Source organism: Anneissia japonica, unplaced genomic scaffold (assembly GCF_011630105.1).
Source record: "Anneissia japonica isolate Jap-2015-1 unplaced genomic scaffold, ASM1163010v1 scaffold287952_len401801_cov160, whole genome shotgun sequence".
Taxonomy (NCBI): domain Eukaryota; kingdom Metazoa; phylum Echinodermata; class Crinoidea; order Comatulida; family Comatulidae; genus Anneissia; species Anneissia japonica.
Genome location: NW_022744320.1, coordinates 193,537 through 219,723, shown reverse-complemented (window position 1 = coordinate 219,723; position 26,187 = coordinate 193,537). Strand labels below are relative to the sequence as shown.

At 33.5% G+C, this 26,187-nt stretch overlaps 2 protein-coding genes across 3 annotated transcripts in view; both read right to left on the bottom strand.

The window, feature by feature from the left end:
* Positions 1 to 1,709: 1,709 nt before the first annotated feature.
* Positions 1,710 to 10,281, bottom strand: LOC117119629 (calcium-activated chloride channel regulator 1-like). The gene is made up of 9 exons (XM_033264461.1): positions 10,111 to 10,281; positions 9,348 to 9,593; positions 8,501 to 8,728; positions 7,608 to 7,907; positions 4,492 to 4,716; positions 3,759 to 4,191; positions 3,119 to 3,337; positions 2,222 to 2,695; positions 1,710 to 2,188 (listed from the first exon to the last, which is right to left on the bottom strand). Exons 1-8 carry the CDS (start codon positions 10,132 to 10,134, stop codon positions 2,241 to 2,243), a joined length of 2,130 nt encoding a protein of 709 aa, XP_033120352.1. The 5' UTR covers positions 10,135 to 10,281; the 3' UTR covers positions 1,710 to 2,188; positions 2,222 to 2,240.
* A 5,746-nt stretch (positions 10,282 to 16,027) lies between these two features.
* LOC117119630 (calcium-activated chloride channel regulator 1-like) overlaps positions 16,028 to 26,187 on the bottom strand; it is a 14,230-nt gene continuing 4,070 nt past the window's right edge. Inside the window, exons 3-11 of one of the 2 annotated variants that reach the window (XM_033264463.1) lie at positions 25,274 to 25,557; positions 24,394 to 24,639; positions 23,738 to 23,965; positions 22,946 to 23,245; positions 19,533 to 19,754; positions 18,896 to 19,328; positions 18,172 to 18,390; positions 17,523 to 17,965; positions 16,028 to 17,252 (exon numbers count right to left, since the gene is read on the bottom strand). In XM_033264463.1, the coding sequence (XP_033120354.1) occupies positions 17,247 to 17,252; positions 17,523 to 17,965; positions 18,172 to 18,390; positions 18,896 to 19,328; positions 19,533 to 19,754; positions 22,946 to 23,245; positions 23,738 to 23,965; positions 24,394 to 24,639; positions 25,274 to 25,557 (2,381 nt within the window). In that variant the 3' untranslated portion in view covers positions 16,028 to 17,246. Of the gene's footprint in view, positions 17,966 to 18,171; positions 18,391 to 18,895; positions 19,329 to 19,532; positions 19,755 to 22,945; positions 23,246 to 23,737; positions 23,966 to 24,393; positions 24,640 to 25,273; positions 25,558 to 26,187 lie in introns of both variants that reach the window. The other variant, XM_033264462.1, reaches the window with a different exon arrangement.

Sequence of the window (26,187 nt, the reverse complement as noted above, 5' to 3'; positions counted from 1 at the left end):
ACAGAAGCTCGTCGGGTAGTTAGACCATAAAACATATAAAAATAGCCCACACCAAGCCAAGACATGTCTGTCACAAGTCTGAGAGTGCCATTTCCGGCCATCCAGCAAGGTTGCTATTCTTAAAAAAAATTCATTTGGGAGGGGAAACCGCTCTCAGCCCCTTCCCCCAGCTCGAGCCTACCTGCCCAAGTCTCCCTGTCGGGCAACTTAGCCCCCCTCCCCCAGAAAAAATATCCTAAAGCCTCCACTGCATAGGGATGCCACCTGATCGCTTGTGTAATGTGAAATATAAGAGTATGGCTTGTTGTAGCCTCTGATAGGAAGTAGGATTCTCAGCTTCTATGATATTAACAGGGTAAATTTTAATCTTGCACTAGAATCCGGATGATTAGGATCAGTACCAAACTTTAGCACTAGTCGAGCCACTTATTTCTCCTTTGAAGTAAATCAGGTCAATATTATTTTAGTTAAAGGCCTGGATATACTATCGTTCGTTCTTTCTTTCCCTGTAACAATCGTACAATCGTTATTATTATTCTAATTATTATTATTATTATTATTATTATTATTATTATTATTATTATTATTATTATTATTATTATTATTATTATTATTATTATTATTATTATTTGTACACTTTCATTTCAAGTTCTTATTCGAAAAGACTTGCTTCTACCAACCGAACTCTTGGTGAGGAGCAGCTCAAACCACCACCAATGCTTAGGCTGTCGCAGTTATAGCGGTCTTCTACCTTACCGCTAGAAGAAACATTTTTTTTTTGTTTAAATACAAACAATCAGTGTCACCGCCAATATTTTGCAGACGCTGCTTGAATGGTTATTAGGATTGCACAGAAGAATTTAGCCCTTTTTAACGTAACACTTTATTCATTAGAAATCGAAAATTTAAATACTGTCAATGAAACAAATAGCATACGGATAAATAAAAAAAAATACAAACAGCAAAATCATGAGCTTTAAAAATGTAAACCCTAAATTTAAGTATAGTACACCTTATAAGATTCTGTGAATAAGAAACAATTATTAGAATTATTTAACTATTTTGTCAGTAAACTCAACATCAGATATTGCTTCCAAAAAAGGATTAGACAGCCGGAATTATAATAAAGGTAATAATAATAAAGAGTAAGACAGTCTTTAGCTCCGTGAGGGCCTCTAGAAGCACGCAGTTGATTGATTAATATATGTATTTAGAGCTCCGATGTGGGTGGACTGAGTGCTGATTTATATATATATATATATATATATATAATATATATGTTTGTATATATGTTTGTATATATATATATATATATATATATATATATATTCATATATTAAATATAAAAATAACAATCCATAGCTAGCAGAGGGGACACAAAACATAAAAAAAAAGCAATTTCGAAATAATTACAGATTAATAGATCTTTTTTTGACCTTCAGCTCCGATGAGGAGCTCTAAAAACACTTGGCTAATTGATTATTATATCTGTTTTAGCTCTTTTAGAGGATATAATTTGTATTAGCGGCCGTTGGGGTCAATACTGATTATTAGATCTTTCTTTGTACAGGCGTCTGTTAGGGCAAAAATACTCTCTAAAAATACTACCTTATTATACTGCCCTCATCAGAGCTTTCGAGTACGAGAACTTGTTTTCTAATGGCTGTAAAGGTAAAAGGGATTAAATTGGAAACTTTTGAAAACTGTAATGTTGTGCTTACTAACATGTTACCTCTCTCTTTAATTCTTTTATGCAGAAAAAATACAAATCGACACTTACAATGCCAATCATCTATTGAAGTATGGTATCCAACTTCTTTTGTATTGTGTTTTATAGGCCACCATATACACTTTTACGGTTTAATAACAATAGTTACGGTTTAATAACAATAGTTGTATTATTTCAATAAATCTAAAACCCTAGATAGACCAATCTTATTCAATCTAATAGTTATATCATTACAACTTTAGATGCCTTTATGTAAGCTGTTTCGTTACTTATAATATGATAATAGGCCTGTATCTTTCAATGGAGGACCTGCGATTTTTTATATTTATTAATATTTACAAAAATATCTATTTAAGGTTTAAATTTCGTCAGAAAAAAAACCAACAGAAGGACCTGTGATTTTTTATATCACTACTACTATGTATTAATATTTACAATATTATCTATTCAAGGTTTAAATTTCGTCAAAAAAAAAACAAAAAACAAACAAACAAAAAAAAAGACATTTATCCTAAGGTTCAGGTGTAGCATTGTCCATTCCACTGTTCACGTTTCCAGAACTTTCTACTTTACTTTGTTTTTCTTTCTGTTTTTTACTGTGTCGAGTAAATGCGAAAATTACTCCAGCGATTAGAGCAATTCCTATTAATGTACCTAGGGTGGCCCAGAGTGCAGTACGCGTGCCGGGATCTTCGGGAATTGGTGGGATGTATTCCATGTTCGCAGACACAATATTAGAAACCTCTCCGTAATTATCTGCCTCGTCGTAAGCACGAATAGCAAAGAAGTATGTTGCATTCTCACCACGTGTTGGAACTCTTATGGTGACCGTTTCCCTAGTGCCGGCTGGGCTAATAATAGACATATTTCCCCTGATTAGGTCATCATTCGTTACCAATCTTGAATTAGCGAAATCGTAGAGAAGTTGTGAGTACTGACTTGCAGCCATCAATTCATATTTTGTTGCTGAGAAATATATAATTGATGAAATGAATAAAAATTAAATAAAATAATAAATAAATAATTAAATAAAATAGACCAATTTAGCTGTACCACTGAAAAACAATGATAATGACCAGTACGAAAAAACCTTTTGATAAGTGATTGAGTTACTTTTTTCAATCATGTCTGAACAGTAGAAGTTCTGTCCAGCCAGTGACTATTATGGTTTTGTGATTGTATAAATTTGTCACGTTTTAGTTTTTTTTAATGCTTGATCTTCCTGAGCAGTACACCAGAATAATCCACAATAAATAAAGAGTGTAAGAAATAGACGTACTATAATATAAATAAAATTTTAATGGATTTAATAGTTTTTTAAGTAAGAAAAAAAAAAAAAAAAAAAAAAAAAAAAAAAAAACAATTTATCATAATTAATCATACTCATACCAGTTCCTTTGTTAAAGTCATCACCGACAGCTGTCCACTGAAGAGCTACGCTTTGCTCACTGTATGAAGTCTTTAATACACTGAGATCCAGAATTCGAGAAGGTGCTAAATTATCTGTAGGATCGTTGACATAGTTTTCGACCTGGAATGCCCCACCAGAAGTCGTACGAACAAACATTCCCGTCGGCTCAAATACAGGTAAATCCTCATTAATTGATTCTGCAATAAAACATAGGTACATTTGAAGACACAGCATCTGTAACCATGCCTTACTTTATTTAAATTGCTTCTTTTTGCCATTAGGACATATATGTTCAATATGACTGTGTGATCTTCCTTCCTGAGGTGGGAATATTTCAAGTAATGTCATACTCCCATGGTGTAGTGAAGCTCAAATTTGCCAATGATTCAAATAAACAGTTAAGATATTATTTCACGACGACTAAAGGATCAGATAAGTTGAAGCTCTACGATTCCATTTGTAAGGTTTACTTTTTGTATAAAGGTAAATGTTAGTGATCCTGACTTTTAGTAATTTTTTAAATCCACCTTTTAGATATTCCATAATTACTTTCTAGAAAGTACTATTTTGGACGACGAAAGTTTAACAAACAAGTTATGGTAAAGAGAAAAAACAAACCTGGTTTAATCGGTAATGATCCGGTAGCCTTTGCCATGTTAACCATTGCCGTCTTGGCTGAGTTGTTCACTTTTATGTCGACACTATAACGACCTTTACCTGAAAATTCTAAATAATAACCGGAATAGACCCCCTCATCCTTCGTTATATCTGGTTGTGCTCCGTTGTCAAGAAGCTGAATTTCTGTAATACCATCAGGACCTTCAACGCTAGCATACACCTGGGCATTGATTACAGGTAGGTAACCTTTTGTGACGATTGCATAGATGATTATCACAGGTTCTGTCGAGAAGTCGATTGTAGGATTACTGACTAAAGCTTGTACCTCAATGGGATCCTCATCGGAAGATTGTTTTGAAGTTACGGTGATGGTGACCACTTGCGATGCTGATATCCTGTTGACATTTCCAATTGTAAATACCCAGTCACCGGACTACATTAAAAAAAGAAAAAAAATAAGAAAACAATGCAAAAAAAACAAAAAAAAACAAAAAAAAAACAAAAAACAAACAAACAAAAACAAAAACAAAAACAAAAAACAAACAATGAAATACGTGCTAGTCATACAGTATATTTAGTTAATATTACATTTCGACGCAGATACTCTATAAACAATATTTGTGGTAAGATACGTTATCTTGATAAATATATCAGAGAAAGACACACACCCAACCCATTCCAAACCCTACAAACACGCCCACGCGACAAACGCATAATAATGCCTACTACCTACCATCGCCGTGTCATTTATCTTGATTGTGATAATATTCGTGTCCGTATCGATAATGTATTGACTTTGATCAACAAAGTTTCCATCCGGTGATTCTAGCCACACCTGGATTAAATCCCCGATCCAGGAAAACGTGAACACTGTTTCAATACCTACGGTGGAATCGATGAAAACAGAATCGCTGACGTTTGCATCACCACGCGGTGCTGTTAGAGAATCACTGTATAGCTAAAAATATAGAATAAAACACGTTTAAAAAACAATTTTATTTGTTATTTCTATTATCATAGTCCAGTGGTTGCGGCGAAAATTTGTTTAGAAGGGGTCTAACGTGCCGACGAAAGGGTCCGAACTAAGACGGTTGAACACTTGATCGACGGCCCGGAATAATACTTAATAATCAAGTTATTTGTAGGGTTCACGGGGAGAGTTTTTATGGCTTAGTATGGTCGAAAATGTGCTTTTAGGCCACACTATTAAGGATTGATACAATTCAATTCAACTTTTATTGTCAAACACAGTGAGAACATGGTTTGAAATTCTTCTTGTTTGTTCACAGTACCGTAATCAAAATAACGTTATTTGGATAGGCAAAATATTTTTAGTCCGGACGACGAGAGGGTTAGGATATCAAGGCAGTCCGACGGGGCAGGCTGGGGGAGGAGAATTTCCCTACCCCCCACTGGCTCCGCCGTGGGTGTACAGTAAGAATGGTTCCGGAAAAAATGGCCCAGGAAAAATGGCCCCGGAATAAATGGCCCCGGAAAAATGGCCCAGGAAAAATGGCCCGGAATAAATTGCCCCGGTAAAAATGGCCCCAGTAAAAATGGCCCCAAATGACAGGTAGGTAAAAATGGCCCCAGTAATAAAATTCTGTATTAAAACTGATTTAAAATAAATCATTATATGCATTTTTTTAACTGAAATAATTTAGTTTTTTAAAAGAATCTAACATTAAATAAATTGCCATTTACATATTACTTTTTGCAGAAATTACATATTCAATGATAAAATATTCAGATAAAAAAATCAATGAATGATACTTTTAATTTTTTTTCCATTTAAATGTTAAAAAATAGCAACATAATAAATAAATCAACATAAATAATGCATTTATTAATACTAAAATAATTTATTTCTGGCCAATTTAAGGAAGCGGAATCACAATTTTGCAGAAATTCAATCCGGGTATTGGTAAACCCCACAGACAATGAGTTTACATGAGCATCAAATTATTATTATTTTTTTTTAGAAAAAGAGAGTTCTACAATCGTAATTAAAGGGCTTCGATGGGGTTCGCAGTGTGTTTGGAGGATCGTGGTGTATTTGCAAGTATTTTTTCACAAAAAAAAAAATCAACATTTTAACCAAAAAATAGGTTCTTATAAATATTTAACTTTCTTATTGATATACCAAGTGAGTCAATCACAATTGAATTGTTTGGTTTTCTACAGTGTTTTTTAGGAGGTTTTTGGGATTTAGCAATACCATTTGATCCTACCATAATTACTTTACCCTCACAATTACACGCCCTTTTAATTCTTAGTATAATTGCCATATTTACATAACTATGTGTATAATAATATCTCAGTTTACATTATTTAGTATAGTTTTAGGCACTTAAATGTACTTGGTAGGGGAGTAGAAACCAAGTATGCAATTAAATAAGTTGCTTAAATAAATGTATTCCTTATAATTATTCAGTTTACTTTAAAAACAATATTTGATTAACAAATACTTCTTTGAAGTAACTCTACTAAGCAGAACATTTTTGAAGTAAAGTAAGCCCTTCTTTTCCCATAGATAAACTTGTCATTCAAACACACAATTGATCCACATGCTTTAACTGTTTATTTGCACTGTTTATAACATGTGAAGTTATTTCATTTGATACTTAACAAAAGTGAATTTTGTGGTTATCTATGAGTTGCATATTTTTGTAGTTGAAGTACTGTATGTATGTCATTCCTCTACTTTGTTAGTGGAATAACGTTTTTAAAACTTATTTCAACTATCAAAAAATGTTCAATGGCCGTAACTTATTATATGATAATCTCTCAGTACATTATTTGCATCTGTTGTGTAACTGTACTTGTTATTGATTCAATTCTTGCTTATTACAGTATTTAAATATTTGAAGATTTAAAAAAAAATTTCTATTACTGAATTTTTTCATTGGGGCCATTTTTACCTACTTGTCATTTGAGGCCATTTTTACTGGGGCCATTTTTACCGGGGCCATTTTTTCCTCGGCTATTTTTTCCTCGGCCATTCTTACCTACATTCCTGTCATAGTGTCAGGTCGCAGGTCTCAATGCACAGTTTAAGACTTAGTCCTAGCTATAGTAGTAGTCTTAGTTGTAGTCATTACCCATGTCATATGTCACAATCCACAGTTACTGAGAGGATTTAGTAACGCATTTCAGTAACATTAGTCGCAGTCATCCTAGCCTTGTTACAACCATTAATGTGGTCTAGTGTAGTAATAGTAATGGTCGTAGTCTAGTTATAGCCATGATTGTAACAATAAATGCCTGGTTCATCATTTTCCTCATCATCATTTTCCTCATTATTATCATCATTTTCTCATTATTATTATTATTATCATCATTATCATCATCATCCTCATCATCATCGTCACTCTCCTCTCTCACCACCACTACTACGACCGACATCATTATCATCATCATCAGCATCGCCATAATCATCATCATCATCAGCATTAACATCATTTTCCTCATTTATTTTATCGTGTAGTTTATCAGTTAATAGTTAGTATTCTGTTGTCAGTTGTTTATACAGTGTTCTACAATTTTCAGCCATTTTCAGGTTGTATGAGAACACAATGCACACTTAATCTACACACAACGTAAGTAGCCCAATAATCCTAATTAAATACTAATTTTACAATACGGGTACCAAAAAGTGATCAGATTAGGCTTCAGTTCGTCTACAGTAGCGTGACATCTCTCACACCGAATTGATGAATTGCCCATTTTTAGCACATTGATTTTCCTAAAGGCTTGCTGTAAACTTAGCCTAGTACGTAACTCCGTCCTCGTTCATGATACGCTCTAACTGCAAAAAGTGAAAATGTTGAGTATTGTAGAATTACTTACCGTTATTGGAAGTGATTGTGTACTAAGATCTGGCCGTGTGGTTACGGTAGCGGTAAATGCATTATTAAGAACAGAAATATCTGAATCGCCAGCGAAAAAGAAAGCGATTCCACCCGAAACTTCGCTTAAGGTGCTTAATTCATTGTCAGCTGCGTCAGTGAAAGCAATAGTGTCTACTATGACTCCGGCATCAATTATATCATCTATGACGTCATTAATTCCAGGAGAGTTAGTATTTTGTCCATCACTGATGACCAGAAGATATCCTCCAGCTGGGTTTTCGTCGTTTCGCGAGAGAACCTGTCAAGGTGACGTAACACCAATATCGTATTAAAATTGTCTACGTAAAAAGTAACTTAAGTAGACTGATTTTCTATTTCAATTTCTGATGACATGTATGCATACACTGTCTATGAAATTAAACTTATTTTGTACAACAGTACCAATAATTTAATAATTGTCTCGGATGAAAAGGGTTGGAATGCATTTACTTTTATCAATTAATTCTTTTTATTAAAACTAATTTATATTACATCTTGCAAGTAACATCCTGAAAATAATATCGAGAATGGTAAAGTAGAATATAGAAAGAAGTTGCCGGGGATATTTGTAAACGTGTTACCTAGGAAATAATCATTCAATATTTAAGCTGTATCCATAAAAAATATACATTTTAGTGTTATATTTATACAATTTTGACATCAAAACTCCAACAGAAATAATATAATTTTCCTATTTATAGTGTAAATACAATATATATGAACTGTTGAAATAAAAGAACAGCGTTGTTGATAGCTTGTCCTTTGAATAGTAAAGAAGAACATGAAAGTACAAAACTCAAAAACAAGTATTAGTATTCAGAAATCATATCACACAACAACACTTATGCTTACTGCAATTCCTTCCAATACTCCTGATCCGATACTTGTTCCACCATTAGCTACTTTTGGCAACACCCCCACCAACGTCTCCCGAGATGTATCGTTATTAGAAATGTAGACCAATTCGGACAATACGTTGGAAACTGTGTCGAATTCAACAATGCCGACATAGCTACCCTCGTCAATGGTATAACGTAGGTAATGTGTAGCTGATTGAAGAAGCTTCTCTAGTGGTACACCCTGTATTAAAATTATTAAAATAAGAAAAAATATAAATTAAGTTATAAAATACATAAATCTCTCGTTTGTGTTCACTAATAATAATAATAATAATAATAATAATAATAATAATAATAATAATAAACTAATAACAAAAAGAAGCACCCCGTTTTACAATGACCTTTTTCCCCTGTGAATTTTTTTTCATGATGTCATCTCAAAAGTTTTTTTCTAGTCATGATCCCAATGATGGTTTGTATTGTTGATATCATGTGTCATACGGTATGCCATTATTGAATAAATGTTACTAGGACTTGTAGTGGAAGAAGAAAAAGTAGAAGAATTATTCAGTAAATTTTAACGTAACTCTTTCGTATTTTAATGTATTGAAAATGTCTACTTTAAAGTACTTTAAGGGCAGTTGAAACTGTACAGGTGTAGAGTGTTCATTCGACTTTCATAAGACGGGTGAAAAACAAGAGGAAGATTAAAATAAATATGAAGAAAGAAAAATCCGAAGACAACGAACACAAAGATAAAAACGGAGAAGACGATGAAGAAAAAGACAAAAAGAAAAAGTGTATGATTATACAATTTTTCCCTATTAAGATTGTTCTATTTTCTCTATGGTTTAACATACCGACATACTTCCAGAGGTATCTAAAACCAAAACAACTCTCCTTTCTCTGGCTTGAACAATACGAAAGATCGGCTCGGTATTCACCTCTCCTTCAATAGGTGGATTGTTGTTCTTTTTAAAATCATCTGATTCTAGCATTACGTCCCATGAACTTTTACTACTACACATTATGTTGTGTTTATGTGGCGCTTCAACGTTGTGATAACCCGATGGATCACCAGAATCACTGTGGCAGTATGTATAAACCTGAAAAAATATCAAATTTACAGTATTGAGCACTTAAAACGACAAAGCAAGTGCAACTCGAAATACTATGGAAACGCAAACGGTGGCCTACACTTACCCAATAAAATATATACTCGACATTAAATATATACTTTATTTAAAAAAAAATCAGATTTAATCAGAATGCATGCAAAAAATATGTACTTTACAACTGTATTGTCTCAAACTCAAGACAGCATAAATGCTGCTAAGTGTGGTTCTGATTGAATACTGCTTAATGTATGGATTAAATGAGAACGTTAACAACCAATCAGAATTATGCATTCGTTTAAGGCTGGTGTTATAGCCACTGCCTACAAGAAGAATATTGTAACCATTGCCAAAAATTGGCAACATTTTATTTGTCACTCCTCTTCACACCCTATGTGTGAAGCTTACGAATAACTTTATTGAATTAATAAATGTATAGTGTTAGGCCTAGAAGGAAATGAAAAATATATGAATTACAATTAAATAAAATAATAATGATTTTACCAACCGATTCTATAAATTGCCCATACATAATAGATGCCTTAGCCGTCTGACCATTTACGTCTGGATAAAAGACGCATTCTGGTTGGTAGATACCGGTATCCGGGTCAAGGTAACATTGCCGCAGTGTGAATATATTAACGTATTGACCTTTGATAGTAAGTGAGCATCGTGTTGCCTCCACTATATGATCAGAAGTAGCATAAAAGGGCGCTGATCCGGGATCGTTTGTGGTATACTCGTCAAAAAGACCCCATCTGAGATGACCCCACTTTTATATTGATAATACCATTGCAATTATTGATATAAGCACTAAGTGGATTAACCATAAAACAAGTAAACATTTTCCCATTAAAATAAGAATATACATTACATTTTTTAATACATCGAATTCACATTTTATCCTGAGATGTGTATAAGTAATTAGGCCTAAATACATTGTAATATTCATTATATTGGTAATTAGTATCATAATATTTTGAATTTAATTCCCTGAATATTAAACAGATCGGTCCGTACACTCGTCATAAATAATGCAATATGAATGCGATTGAATAATGACCCGGTCGTCTGGTATGTGAAAAGTTTGTAAGATGACTTACCCATTGGACCCCAAATATATTCACTCGTCGATTTGTCAATTAAGTAATTTGGTGTCAAATGAATATATTCTCCTGGTTCTCCACATCCTCCAAGTTGTTTTGTGTACGGGTTGTCTCCCCATCTAGGATTTGGGGTGTCGATGACAACATTGGCTCTGTCGAAACTCTCAGTAGTAACGGCTTCGTATTCCGGTTTACGTTCCCATGATTTTGGAACCAGAATGGTAATTCTCCTCCAATATGCTCTATTATTTGTTGCGGTAAGTAATTTCTCCGAAGCACTAGTGAATGATTCCTAATACCAAACACGATAATGTAATATGTCACTACGAATGAAATGTGGTTCAACAGTGTATTGGTTTATGATTCATTGAGCAAAGAACTTTCTTATTTTATCTTTGCATAGATTGACCACTTGACTACATTATCGCTTACAAAAATTGATTGACATTCAAAGTGCCAGACAGAGTTATTCGTTTTTTTAAATTTTTATATTGATAATACCATTGCAATTATTGATATAAGCACTAAGTGGATTAACCATAAAACAAGTAAACATTTTCCCATTAAAATAAGAATATACATTACATTTTTTAATACATCGAATTCACATTTTATCCTGCTATGCTGGACATGCGCATTTTAGGAATTACTGTCAGATTGAGATTAAGATTAGATTAAACAAAATTGGCTTAGTACATTACGAAATACACAATGAAATAATTAGATGAATTCTATGTGAAAATCAGTGCGTTTGCGGTCCTCGACTGACGCAATTCCATGGATGAGAATACAAAACCAAGACAGTTTCTATTTTAAAGTAATTCACTAGCCTTTAATTTTAGAAAAGAATTGTTTGTAGAAATACTGACCTAGCATAGTTCTTTTTTTTTGTTATACCGATTAATTTGAAAATAAATCTGAAGAAAAATTAGTCAGCTTTCAGTTCATAATTAGAATAAATATTGTCTTCCTATATTAGAAGCGAAAATTATAATGTTCTCATTCTTTTATAGTCACTATTTATAGTCACTTACTACTGGTAGGCCAGACCAATCTAAGTATTTCCTTAGTAAAATATCTGTATATCAGTAAATATCATTTTGTTTTCCCGATGTGTGAGTAGACAGCTAGCATATAAACAATGATCACGCAATTATAGTCATAGACGTTTCTTGGGAGTAAAAAATGCGCCTTTATGTTTATTAGATATTCCTAAGACACATCACATTCGTATCTCAGCCACAGTACATCGTCGGGTTGCAGTCGGGTTAGCATTACCTGGCCTAAGATTCTTCTCCAGGGGTTTCCATAAAACATTATGTGAAAAGGGCAATTGGCGATATAGTAATTATTTTTGAAAGTTTACCAAGCTAAAGCTCGGAAGCATAAACTTCTAAACGGGAAAGATGGTTGTCGTTTTAATTAGCTAATAGCTCGAATGCAATTTCTTTTCGTTTTCTGTGCGGTTATGTTATTTTACAATTTAATCTAGTTTAAACAAGTTTAAACATAGTATATCAGTAGCTTATGCTAATTTAACATAGTCTAACCTACTCTAAATAACTGAACACATACTTATTAGATCAGATAATCCCACTTACTTTGATGGTATCAATAAGCTCCTGGTTTTCTGGTATGTCTTTATTAATAGCAATAAGCAAGTTATCGTATTTACCACTCGTCAAAGTTATCTGGTTACGACTCCAGGAACATAACCCGAAACAAAAAAGTGACAAGAAAATAACCACAATATATACCGTGCCTTTCATGGTGGAACACAACCCTGTGGTACCAACTCCTTTTGGAAAGTGAAAGCCAAGTATCTTTTACAATTAATATACAAATATTTTATCTTTGTAATTAACATATTCTTAACATGAACTTTGTAACTAACACGATATTGCATGTATGTGAGTGATATTGATAAGTAGTCCTAACGATAATATCCACCCTGTATGTAAACGGTTCTACTGAGATTATAAATATATGACTAATCGTGTAGGCCTATGGGTTTTGGGTGAATCATTTAAAATAAATAGAATATACATGTAGCTGTCTGCAATGAGGCAAGTAGATATACCACTAGCACACACACACACACACAAAAATGATTAAAGAAAATGTAATGTTAGTTTTAGGTTAATGATACCTCATAACCCTTTTTTAACTCCAACAATCTAATGTAATGCAAAATAATTTTTTTTTGGTAACGTTAATGCCTGCCTGCGCTTCTCATACACTATATTAAATAAAGCATGAAAAACCCGAGAGCTACATGCAACAATGAAGTTGATCAACCCAGTCCTTAATCCATCCACTGTTAGAATAAGAATACTTGGATACCGGTAGTTTCTGCCAAAAATATCGTGCATGTTTATTCTAGATTTCGTAACTATTTACTAACTTCCTATCTGTGCAAAGCTCATCTGTCACCTTTATCAAGTGTAAACATGGATTATTCTACTACAGTACTAGTTGCAAAATCGTCTAATTTGGTCTATCATAGAAGGAAATATAGCACTCAAAGCTAATATTAACTTATGTTTGTTTTATGTTGCTATAACAACAATCATCAGCTGCAACTTTGAAATTATTAATCTGAAGCCGTTCACCTTATATTTTTTATTTTTTTTGTCTTTTCTTTATTTTGTTTTGTGTTTTTTTGTTTTTGTTTTTTTTTTCTAATGAAGTGTGTGTTTCTTGTAGAAATAAATTGGAGGGGGTTTATTATATATTTTTTTTGTTATAGCCTTGGTATTTCTAATTGTCAAATACGATGCAGTACAACTAACAAAGAAATAATACATTTTTATTTGATCTTAATAACAGTATGCTATTACCGTGTCTTGTAATAATGACAAAACGAGTGTTCCAATAATAAAGTTTACCACCGGTTTTTACACCATCCCAATTTTGCATTAGGAATACTTTGATAACAGTTGTCAATGAGCACTTGCATGTTATATTGCACGTCGTCCTAAATTAATTTTAGTGCATTGAACATCTAATGACTCCATATTTACTGAAGAGCATTCTCTTTTTTTCCACCAAATATTAGGAAGGAGATATTCTACACTTCATTGAAGAAATTTTACAAGATATTTTTATTAGGTCTTTCGTAAGTGTCACAGAATATGGGAAATGACTGATAAAACATTCTTTGATCAGTATCATTTAACTATATTATTAAAAAAATAATTCATATTAGTATTACAATTAAGAATTGTACTTTTCTACACCCACTTCAAAGAGACCTCAAGGAATTTGTAACAAAGGAGCTACGGTAAAATAAATAAATAAATAAAGACAGGTATAGTTTAATTGGTAATGATTCTGTGACCTTTGCCACATTAACCATTGTTATTTGGGCTGAGTTGTTCACTTTGATTGAAACACTATATCGACCATTATTTGAAAATTCTAAATAAAAACCGAAATAGATCTGGACGTGCACCTTTTTGTCAAGAAGCGGAATTTATTCAATACCATCTGGACCTTCAACGAATGTAAACACCTGGGCATTGATTACAGGTAGGTAGCATTTGGTGACGATTGCATAGATGACTACTACCTTGAGTCGAGAAGTTAATTGGGGAATCACTGACAAATTCTAGTACCTCAATTGAGCAAGTTTTGAAGTACTAGTGAATATTTCCTAAGAAATACAACAATGTGATATATTACCATCTGATTTTGTCTAAACTGTGAATTCGTTAAGAGTGGCTTAGATTGACCACATTATTACCCTTACGATATCGATATCAATATCGATTGTGACAGACAGAATTATTATTGGCCGTTTTAGTTTTATATTGACCAGCCAGTGACCGTCATTGATTGTCTTTGACACAAAAATACTCCAATCCAATTGGGATTCAAGTACACTTCAGCCCGCTTTTTAAAGTTACTAAGATCATTAGATATACTCAAGAAACCATATCTATTTTAAGGTTCAACACAAAATAACACCCATCACAGTGGCGTCACGGAGTTTGTGGAGATCTGGCGCTAACTGGGGCCCTCATCATGCCAAAGTTGCAGACGTGCGACACCTTCAGCCATATTTTGCACTTTAAACAACTACAGATAAAAAAGTATAGTTTATAAAGATTCCAAAGTATGTAATATCCTTCCACTGGTCATAAAATAAGCACCATGTCTGCATTCCTTTCCTAATATTTATAAAACACGAAACCATTCGTAAATTTAAGAAAATTGTCGTCTTTGTTTCCAAGTCTTTGGCTATTGAGTTTGTACTGGTAAACAGTTCTTTTTTAAATATCTTTCAAAAATTCAAAACTATACAGTACTTTATATTCACAACAAACTTACTTCTTTTCTTGTAATCGCTTTTCCGAAGGTACATAAATCATATGAATGGATATAATATTTATGTCAATAACAATTTTCAAGTTTTGATTACCGTATTTTACTAGCGTATACCCGTGCTCAGCAACATGTTGAATGAGTAGGAAAAGGTGGCGATGTATAATAGTTAGAATGAATAGAGTGGGAGGCACTGGTGCATATGAGGGGTCAGGGGTCTTGACCCCCCCATTTTGGCAAAATAAAAATCATAAAAAAATAAGCCCGTGAGCTTGAATTTGTTTGTTACACTGGGAAATTATAATACGGGAAAGCTCGTTGTTACACTGGGAAATTATAATACGGGAAAGCTCGTTTCTTGCCATTTAGAAATCAGAATTTTCCAGGGGCAGTACCCTTCACACTTCTTTTTGGGTTAATCAATTCATGGAAAAAATAATACGTATGCAACTACTCAATTTTGTTTTTCTGTACGTACACCGGTACACACATAATAAGCCTATGTACTGTAATAAGAATGAGAAGAATTATTGACCATTTTCAAAAGGAAAATCTTGAATTTTGCAGAACTTAAGTCATTAAAATACATTTCAGAAGTCCGGAAAGTTAATTCCCTTCATCCAGGAATAAAGATTTCTTACCAGGGGAGAATCCACCTTTTGGTGCTTATAAATTCAAGGAAAAATGATACGTATGTAAACTATTCTCTTTTTTTAATACACAATTAATAGACCTATTTGCTGTAATATAAATGAGAAAATTTACATGACCTTTTTCAAGAGGGGGAAACCTTGAATTTTGAAGAAGTTAAAAGTCATTAAATTACACCTCGGACTACTGGAAAACTCATTTCCCGCCATTTTTTCCCGTATGCTTTTGCGCATCGTAGTTAATCTAAAAACCAGTAGGTCCACTGATAAGTTTAAGCAGGGAATAGGTAAGTTGTTTTATGATAACTTAGTATAAAACAAAGTGAGGGACTAGTGACTGTGATTTAATATTTCGATCTTTTATTAGATCATCATCAGGAATGAATAAGGATTCCAATATTACAAATATATATTCCAGAAGTGTTACATAAAATTAACCAATGAGAAACCATCAATAATGTAGCCAATAAGATTCAGAATTAAGTGTTGGCGATTAAGTAATAAAGTATCAATAAGCAATATGTAATAACGTGTTAACTCCGACGCATTCGTTGTTTGAACGTTTCTGAATATATGGCTATGAATGTGTGCATATGGGACTTGTAACATTGATATTAGATCCGGTGCGTGGGTACAATGACGTTACGACAGTGACGTCATTGTACCCACGCACATAGATTTTGAAGTAATATATATATATATATATATATATATATATATATATATTATATACACATATATAATACCATAAAAATCTTATTCTGTTTGTGGTAGCATTGACAAAACTCAATCCCCAATCAATTCTTTTTCAAAATACAAATCTCACTAACTTTTATGGTACTAATAATCTGCTGGTTTTCTTTATTTATAGCGATAAGCACGTTTCTTATCTACTAATCGTCGAAGTTATTTTGTTACTACTCCAAGAACATATGCCAAAACAAAATAGTGACAAGGAAATATGCACAATACACTAGTACTTTCATGTTGCATACATATCCATGCGAGACGAAATCGGTTTGTAAAGTGTAGGCCTATGAGAATTTCTATTTTTTTAATGATTAATATAAAAATATGTTATCTTTTTATTTGACATAGTATTCAAGGGCTCGGTAACAATTACTTTAAAAAATAACATATAGGCGGCCAATAGAAAATCCAAATTTTAAAAACTACTTTTTCTTCTTTATTTTATGATCAGTCAACTAGCCCTTTGTTCCAATATTTTATTTTCTTACAAAATCCAGTCTCAAATAAAATATAGATAATTTTTATAATTTTATTTTTTAAACAATAACATTAATATTATTAAAAAGCGTTAACTTAGATAAAAAAAACATACTAGTAGTTTGCTAAATTTACAGTGTTGCAAATACCACTTAAACAAAGAAGTATACATTTTTTTTTTTCATTTTAATTACAGTATACTATTACTAGGCTATGTCTTGTGAGAAATGACAAGTTGAGCGCTCCAATAATGAAGATAAGCACCGGTTTTTACACCATCCTTTTTTAGATTAATATTAATATTTTGATAGTGGTTGTCAACTTGATAGTGGTTGTCAAATCTTCAAGATATAAAAATAATAGTATATTATTAAAGGCCTACGTAGATATATTGATCTTCATTAGGACCTCAGGTACCTTAGATTGTAAACTATTTTATTTTAAATAATACTTATAATATGGTAATAGGCCTATATCTTTTCAAGGATCATTGATTTTCTTTCAAAAGTTGAAATAGCATTATAAGTCGACCAAAACCAAATTATCTATTTTAAGTCTACCAAAGATTTCTATAGAATAAGAACATATTACTAAGGTTCACAATACGTTACATTGTCCATTCGGTTGTTCACGTTGTCAGAATGTTCTACTTTATTTAGTTTGTTTTTCTTTTGTTTACTGCTTCGGAAGAATGCAAATATGATTCCAGCGAAAATAGCGATTCCTAATGTACCTAGAGTGGCCCAGAGTGCTATGCGCTTCTCAGGATCTTGATTTTCGGCAGGAATTGGTGGAATATATTCCATGTTTGCAGAAACAATATTGGAAACCTCTCCGTAATTATCTGACTCGTCGTGGGCACGAATAGCAAAGAAATATGTCGCATCCTCTCCACGCGTTGGAACTCTTATGGTGACGGTTTCTCTGGTGCCGGCGGGGCTTATTATAGACATATTTCCCAGAATTAGATCATCATTCGTTACCAATCTTGAATTCGCGAAATCGTAGAAAAGTTTTGAATAATTACTTGCAGCCATCAATTCATATTTTGTTGCTGAGAACAAAAAATAAATAACTCACTTAATATTAAGCTATATAAAACTTTTTTCGTCAGTGATCTTATGTAAGCTTTTGTTTTGGCTGTTTTGTGTATGTTTTTGTATATTACATTATAGCTATTTAATATTATTTTTCATAAAAATTATTTATAAAAGAATGGTATATACAAATTAAGTAGAACCCCTCCTTAATTAATCGTACCAGTGCCTTTGTTGAAGTCATCGCCGACTGCTGTCCACTGAAGAACCACACTTTGCTCACTGTATGAAGTCTTTACTACACTGAGATCCAAAATTCGAGAAGGTGCTAAGTTATCTTTAGGGTTGTCTACGTAATTTTCGACCTGGATTACGCCACCGGAAGTTATTCGAACAAACATTCCTGTCGGCTCGAACACAGGCAAGTCGTCATTAGTTGATTCTACAATGAAGTACAATTATAATTACAGTTGAAGATAACGACACATAGCATACCAATTGTAACCATGCCTTAACTACTCTATCTACATTGTTTCTTTTTGCCATTAAGACAAATAAGTTCATTATGACTGTGTGCTATTTTTATGTCCGCGCAAGGCTGACCCAGAAACTCACTGCTGCTGCTGCTGTTTTTGTTATTACTAAATTTTAAAAGCGTCCAGCGTCGTCAGTTTTGAACGGACGTGCAGGATATTCTGTACACATAAACCAGAAGTGATTTCTAACAAACGTTAATGGCTCTTTTTTGTTTTAAGTTGGACAACCCACCCCCCCGCCCCCCCCAATTACAAAACAATACAGGGGTTTCATTTGTAAGGAGGATACAGGCGGTATATGCAATACCGTATTACCCGAAATCAATGTTATTGCTAACTTTCAGTGCTTTTCCACCAAATACAAAGGTGAAGGTATAACAGACGAGTTACGGTAAAAAAATAAAGACAAACCTGGTTTAATTGGTAATGATCCTGTGACCTTTGCCATATTAACCATTGCCATTTGGGCTGAGTTGTTCACTTTTATTGCAACACTATATCGACCATTATTTGAAAATCCTAAATAATAGCCGGAATATACGCCGTCGTCCTCTGTTATATCTGGTTCTGCTCCGTTGTCAAAAAGTGGAACTTCTTCAATAGCATCAGGACTTTGAACGACTGCAAACACCTGTGCATTGATTACAGGTAGGTAGCCTTTGGTGACAATTGCATAGATGGCTACTACCGGTTCCGTCGAATAGTTAATTGAAGGGTCACTGACTAGTGCTAGTACCTCAATTGGATCCTCCTTAGAGGACTGTTTTGATGTTACGGTTACAGTGGCAACCTGTGACGGTGACTTCTTGTTGACATTAGCAACTGTAAAAACCCAGTATCCAGTCTACATAAAAAAAAAAACAAAAAAACTAAACAAATGCATCCTACTCAGAGATTATACTAATTTTATATTACATTTAAACGCAGATATTACATAAACAATAAAATGTGGTTAGATGCGTTATCTGTATAACAAATATGGAAGACGTCCATATTGCAAACTAAACAAATACACCCACACGACAAACCCATTATGTATACTACATACCATTGCCGTGTCATTTATTTTAATTGTAATGATGTTCGTATCCTTATCGACAATGTATTGATTTTGATCAACAAAGTTTCCATCCGGTGATTCAAGCCACAACTGAATTAAAGTACCGATCCAGGAAAATGTGAACACGGTTTCAAGACCTACGGTCGAATCAATGAATACAGAATCACTGATATTCGCACCAACTGGAACTTTTAAAGAATCACTGTACAGCTGAAATTATGTAAAAAAAAATAATAATATAAATATCACTATAGTTATTATTAATGGTATTACAATTTTTCTTATTGTTTCTAGTTGCAGTCAGTTAGCAGATCACAAGGCAAAATTCTAGTGTCAGTCACATTCGTAGTTTTAGTCATAGTAATAGGCCTACCACAGTCATTATGAAACATTAACAGGTGAAGGTACAAAGAAGTTTTAGTAACTGTTAAATTTGTCACATTATTAATATAAATATCAGTTTAACATTAATAATATAGATATCAATATAATTATTGTAATTATTAATATCAATATCAATATCGTTATTATTAAGGGTATTACAATTTATATTATTACAATTTATATTATTATTATTACTATTATTATTATTATTATTACTATTATTATTTCTAGTCGCAGTCTTATTCACTGGGTCACAGGTAGCAGATCACAAGGCACAATTCTAGCGTCAATCACATTCGTAGTTTTAGTGATTGTCTCATAGTAGGCCTGCTACAGTCATTATAAAACACTAACAGTTACAAAGAAGTTTTAGTAACAGTCAAATTTGTCACATCGTAACGATAGTGATAGCTATTGTCTATTCATACTTCTTCAAAGAAGATAGATAGATAGATAGTCCAAGGTTCGGATGTTCTGCAGAAGTCTTACATTAAGAGTGTCCTGTACAGATCACCAAACGACAAAAGGAACGAACATCACAAACATATAAAGAAAGTAATAAAGTTTACTTCAGTGAAGGAAAAGAAAACCGAAAAAGTTCTGAGTGCTACTAAATAAGGATTAATTTGGATTGGTTTAAATGTCAGTGGGTTGTAACTTTTGGTGATTGATGAGGGCATGGGTAGTAGAATAGCGTATGAAGGGATGGCAACAAGATGTAGCTTTATCAAAGATACTAGAAATACAAGATAGAGTTCTCCACACAAAAAAGTGTTCCACCGTGTTCCACCGAAATGCATGGTGGGAATACGAAAAATGGTACGCCCCCTACAGCTGGATCTAAACAAACTTGTGCCAAACTTTCGTTACCAAGTCGTCGCGTATTTTATTATCAATTCTCAACAAAGATACTAGATATAAAAACAAACTGGAATAGACACCCAGACAGTGACATCGGTGAATACATAACCTCCTTGGTGGCGGTAGAAATCGTTGCTATTATCCAAATAATAAACAAAACAATTAAAGCATAATCACGAATCAGTAAAGAATAAAACAACAATACAGCGCAGAATCGCATGGCCGGACGCACTCTTAGTGAAAAAGTTTTCCTTCATTAGTGGAAAAGGAAGGGTGCCTTCTGCGTCTGGATATACTTAGCAACAGAAGGGCGCCCTGTACGTTGGGCACGAAGTATAGGAAACTTGCATGGTAAAAAGAAGGGCGCCGCCTACGTTGGGCACGACTTCCGCCTCATTTTTACAATGCGAGAACTCTATCTTGTATTTCTAGTATCTTTGGCTTTATCTGGCAGAGAGCGACAATATGTTTTCTGCCTACTTTAAAGATTTTGCCACTTAAGCTCTTTCATCATTTGAAAGTGAAACTTTCTTGTCGATTGAAAGGGTGCAGAACAATCTTGCAGCACGGCATTGGACAGCTGCGGAACAGACTGCGGAACAGTATTCGAGATGAGAGTGTACTAAACATTGGTAAGCATGTTATTTCAGTTTCTTTTGATGATTTCCTGTTGATCATCCCAAAAAAAAAAATCATTAGCTCGAGACGTGCTTTTGTCGATAATGGTTTTCTAGGAGAGCTTGTTGGTTAGAGTGACACCTAGGTATAGCGGGTTTGTAACAATGGATAATTCGCTCCTACCCAGGAGGTATTTTATCACAAATGGATTTTGCTTCATTCTGCATTTTTGTAGATGTTCAAGGTTCAGTTACAGAGCTTTGGAATCAGATTTGTTCTTATGATTCTGCACAATTAGGTAGACGTCTGTATCTGTATGAATACTGCACTGGACCCCAATGTTAAATAAAGCGTCACTACAGGCACATATGGTATTGCAAACAAAATATCTTGAATGATATCATTGATGAAGGTCAGAAAAAGAAGGGGGCCAAACACAGTTCCCTGAGGGACACAGAATCCTACACTTGCCAAATTTAGAACATGCATACTATGGACAACTCTTTGAAAAAAATTGGTGAGGATTTTTTAAATAAATTTGTTAAGAGGACCTCAGATACCATAATGGTTAGGTTTGTGTTGAATGCGGCAATGCGGACTCAGGCGAAGGTTTTTGCAAAATCCACCGCATCTACTTCGCATTTGGTGTCAGTTGCCTCTGCGATCAATTGTGTGGTAGAGATTGTGATTCACAGAAACGGCTTGGTCTAAAATGGTTAATCACCATAATCATAGTCATTGCCATGATCATAGTCTAGTCATAGTTTAGTCGTAGTTTAGTCATAATTTAGTAAGTGTGTAGTCATAGGATAGTCATATTGTAGTCAGAGTCTAGTCATATTGCTCAGAGTCTAGTCAGAGTGCAGCCATAGTCTAGTCATAGTCTAATCATATAGTCATAGTTTAGTCACAGTCAGTAGTGACATGATCCTAACCATGGTCATCATTATCATTGTCATCATATTCTACAAAATTATGATTATTATTATCTTCCTTTTTATGATCTAGTGACTAAGTAAAAGTTTATTACAAAATCAAAAATCATTATCCTTTTCTTCATTTATTTAATTATGCAGGGTATTAGTTATCAGTTTATCAGTTAACAGTTGTTAGTATTTAGTTGTGAGTTATTGTTAGAAATAATTAGAACAGAGTTTTAACTTTTTTTAGTATCATTCCTAGGTTGTATGAGAACATACATAACTTCCTCTAAACAAACGTAAGTAGCCGAATCCCCATGTTCCTACACTGGTAGCCAAAAATGATTAAATAAAATTATGGAGTGTTGATTTATTTATGTAGTCTGCAGTTGCATAGCATCTGCCATAGTTTATTAATGATAACGTGAGTCTTTTCTAACATAAATCCAACTTCGTTCTAAAATATTTTTAAAGTGTAGATAGAGTTAAATAGGGGGACAATAGTCTTCACGTATTTCTGAATATATATATATATATATATATATATATATATATATATGTCTGTGCATTTATAAAGTAAACTGCACTGGAAATGTTTAGTATTGTAGAATTACTTACCGTTATTGGAAGTGATTGTGTACTAACATCTGGCCTTGTGGTGACGGTAGCGGTAAATGCATTATTAAGAACAGAGATATCTGAGTCGCCGGCAAAAAAGAAAGCGATTCCGCCTGTCTCTTCACTTAAGGTGGTTAATTCAGTGTCAGCTTTGTTAGTGAAAGCAATAGTGTCTATGATGACTCCGGCGTTATTGACTTCATCTATGACGTTCTTAATTCCGGGAGGTTGTGTATTTTTTCCATCACTAATGACCAGAAGATATCCTCCAGCTGGGTCGTCGCCGTTTCGCGAAAGAACCTGTCAAGTAGTCGTAACACAAATGTTGTATTGAAATTGTCTATATATAGACTGTAGACAATAGACCACAAATCTCTAATTTATTTATTTTTTGTAGTATTAGCACATTTCGGAAAGCGCCACGAGCGTCAGTTTATGTCAATTTGATGCGAATCCCAGAACAAGTATACCATCGAACGCGAAGAAGATGCAGAGGCTATTATTTGTACACATGCTACTTAGGTATGTTATTTAACATAAAATGTAGACAGGCATAATATTTACGATGTATTTTAGCACTACATCAAAACTTCTACAAAAAAATTAAAAATACAATGTCCTATAAATAATCCCTGTAAATATATACTGTGAAATATTAAATTTGTGAAAGTTGTTAAATAGCAAGATCATGAAACGCACTTAAAATATTTTATGGAAATTCTTTACCTCTTTTAAAATTTCTGCATATTGACTGTACCGAAAATTCATAAAACACATTAAAACAATGCTTACTTCAATTCCGTCCAAAATTCCGCACCCGATACATGTTTCTCTCTCAGTATCCACAGGCAATGCTGCCACCAACACCTCACGTGAAGTGTTGTTATCAGAAATGTAAACCAATTCAGACACTACATAGGCGGCTATGTTGAATTCAACAATGCCAACATAGCTACCTTCGTCAATGGTATAACGTAGGTATTGTGTAGCTGATTGAAGTAATTTCTCTAGTCGTTCACCCTAATTAAGTACGTGAATTTAGAAAAACATTACTATTTTGTTTTATTTCATTCACATTCGATAGCTAGGAACCCGCCTCTTATACTTTAAAATATTCAAACAAGAACAACAACAATAGTAACAACAACAACAATAATAATATTAACAATAATAATAACAACAACAACAATAATAATAATAATAATAATAATAATAATGATAATGATAATTATAATAACTATAATAATAATAATAATAATAATAATAATAATAAAAGAAAAAGAAAAAAATAAGAAGGATAAATAGCAGAGGGTAAGATGAACTAGACGAGTTAAAAAGGGAGATAAAGAGGAAGAAGAAAAGGAGGAGGAATACAAATGCTATGGCCTTTAAAACAATTATATAATTATAATTATATTTTATCAGTAGAGACTATACATTAAACATACCCTCATACTATCAGAGGTATCCAGCACTAAAACAACTCTTCTTTCTCTGGCTTGAATGATACGAAAAATTGGCTTGGTATCAACCTTTCCTTCTATGGGTGGATTGGCGTTATTCTTAAAATCATCTGATTCTAACATTACGTCCCATGAACTTTTGCTACTACACATTATGTTGTGTTTATGTGGCGCTTCGACGTTGTGATAACCCAGTGGATCACTAGAATCACTGTGACAGTATGTATAAACCTTAAAAATATTAGAAAAATGTGTGTCAAACAAATTTAGAAATGTTAACATTATATATCTGGTGAATACAGATTGTGGTAAAAATGTTAAGAAATATGATTTATTGTATTTCATATCACTTTCATTCAAGATTTAGTTTCAAAATGTACATTCTTTATTCATGTACAGTATTAGACATTTATATACAAAACATAATACTCTATTATTAAAACCAGAAACTTAATAAATCAAAATTATTATGTAGTAAAGTGCATATAGCTCCACCCACCGCAAATCCCATTTATAAGATAAATCTTCCAAAATGTATGTTCCTGATTTCAAACCCCACCTCTTCCACTTGATTCGCTTAAAAAAAATAAATAAAAAACACAAAAACCGCCCTAACCTGACCCAACCATTTGCTAAATCTGCTATGTGTGTATCTTTAAGGATGAATATGCTCTTGTTACAGACAATGACGTAATGACAACCCTTTTAAAAATATTACCTTGTGTTTATGGCTAATAAAAAGTTTCCAACTATCTTTGATAAATTTATAGCTGATTGAATACTGTTTTATTTATGAAAAAATAAATAAAATAGAGAAAAAAATATATGAATTACAATTAAATTAGATAACAAAGATTTTACCAACCGAATCTATAAATTGCCCATACATAATAGATGCCTTAGTCGTCTGACCATTTACGTCTGGAAAAAAGACGCATTCTGGTTGGTAGATACCGGTGTCCGGGTCAAGGTAACAATCCCTTAGTGTGAATATATTAACGTATTGACCTGTTATAGCAAGTGAACATCGTGTTGCCTCCACTGTATTACTGGAAGTAGCATAGAATGGTGCTGATCCGGGATCGCTTGTGGTATACTCGTCAAAAAGCCCCCATCTCAGATGACCCCATTCGTGTAATAGAAGTTTATCTTTAGTAAGAAAAACATGATTATTGAAATTTACTATCAAATAAATAGAAATTGTGTTCACTACCTATATAACGGAAAACATTTCAGGGGGTCGTCTTATTATACGCCCGATATACAAAAATCGTCCAAAAACCTTCTCAAATTTGGGGGTCGTCTTATTTATATGCGAGCATACAGTGTATCTGCAAAGAAAGGCGCTTTATAAATGACCTGATTGGATTGGATTGGATACATACACACATACACACACCACACCCACCACACATCCACCCCACCACACACACGCCCTCCACACACCCCTACATACACACCAAAGATCTTATAAACACAAGATAGCGTTCTCCGCGATTTACGCGTAACAAATAGAAGCGTCGGTCAAGGTTCAAAAGTTTCCAATTTAGCAAGAGGGTGCCATTCATGCGCTATTATACCAAAGAGAAAAAGTAATCAGTTTTGGAAGAGGGCGTCCTATCTGTTGCCATGGATCTGAGATGGTTCCTGTTCGCGATTTTTTTTCCCGTACGAAACATTTGTATGAAACTTCACTCGGGCCATCTCGGATTGACTCGAGTGAGTACGATACGAGGAACAAGAGCAGACACTTCGCAATGTCGTGACGCTCGAGTTTTA

What these genes read in the sequence shown, in the direction of transcription:
- LOC117119629 (XM_033264461.1), bottom strand. Translation starts at nt 10,134, where the DNA reads ATGTATGGGCAATTTATAGAATCG. An exon ending in ATGGGCAATTTATAGAATCG is followed by an intron (nt 9,594 to 10,110) that starts GTTGGTAAAATC and finishes ATATTTTTTCAG; the next exon opens with GTTTATACATACTGCCACAG. An exon ending in ATACCTCTGGAAGTATGTCG is followed by an intron (nt 8,729 to 9,347) that starts GTATGTTAAACC and finishes ATTTTAATACAG; the next exon opens with GGTGTACCACTAGAGAAGCT.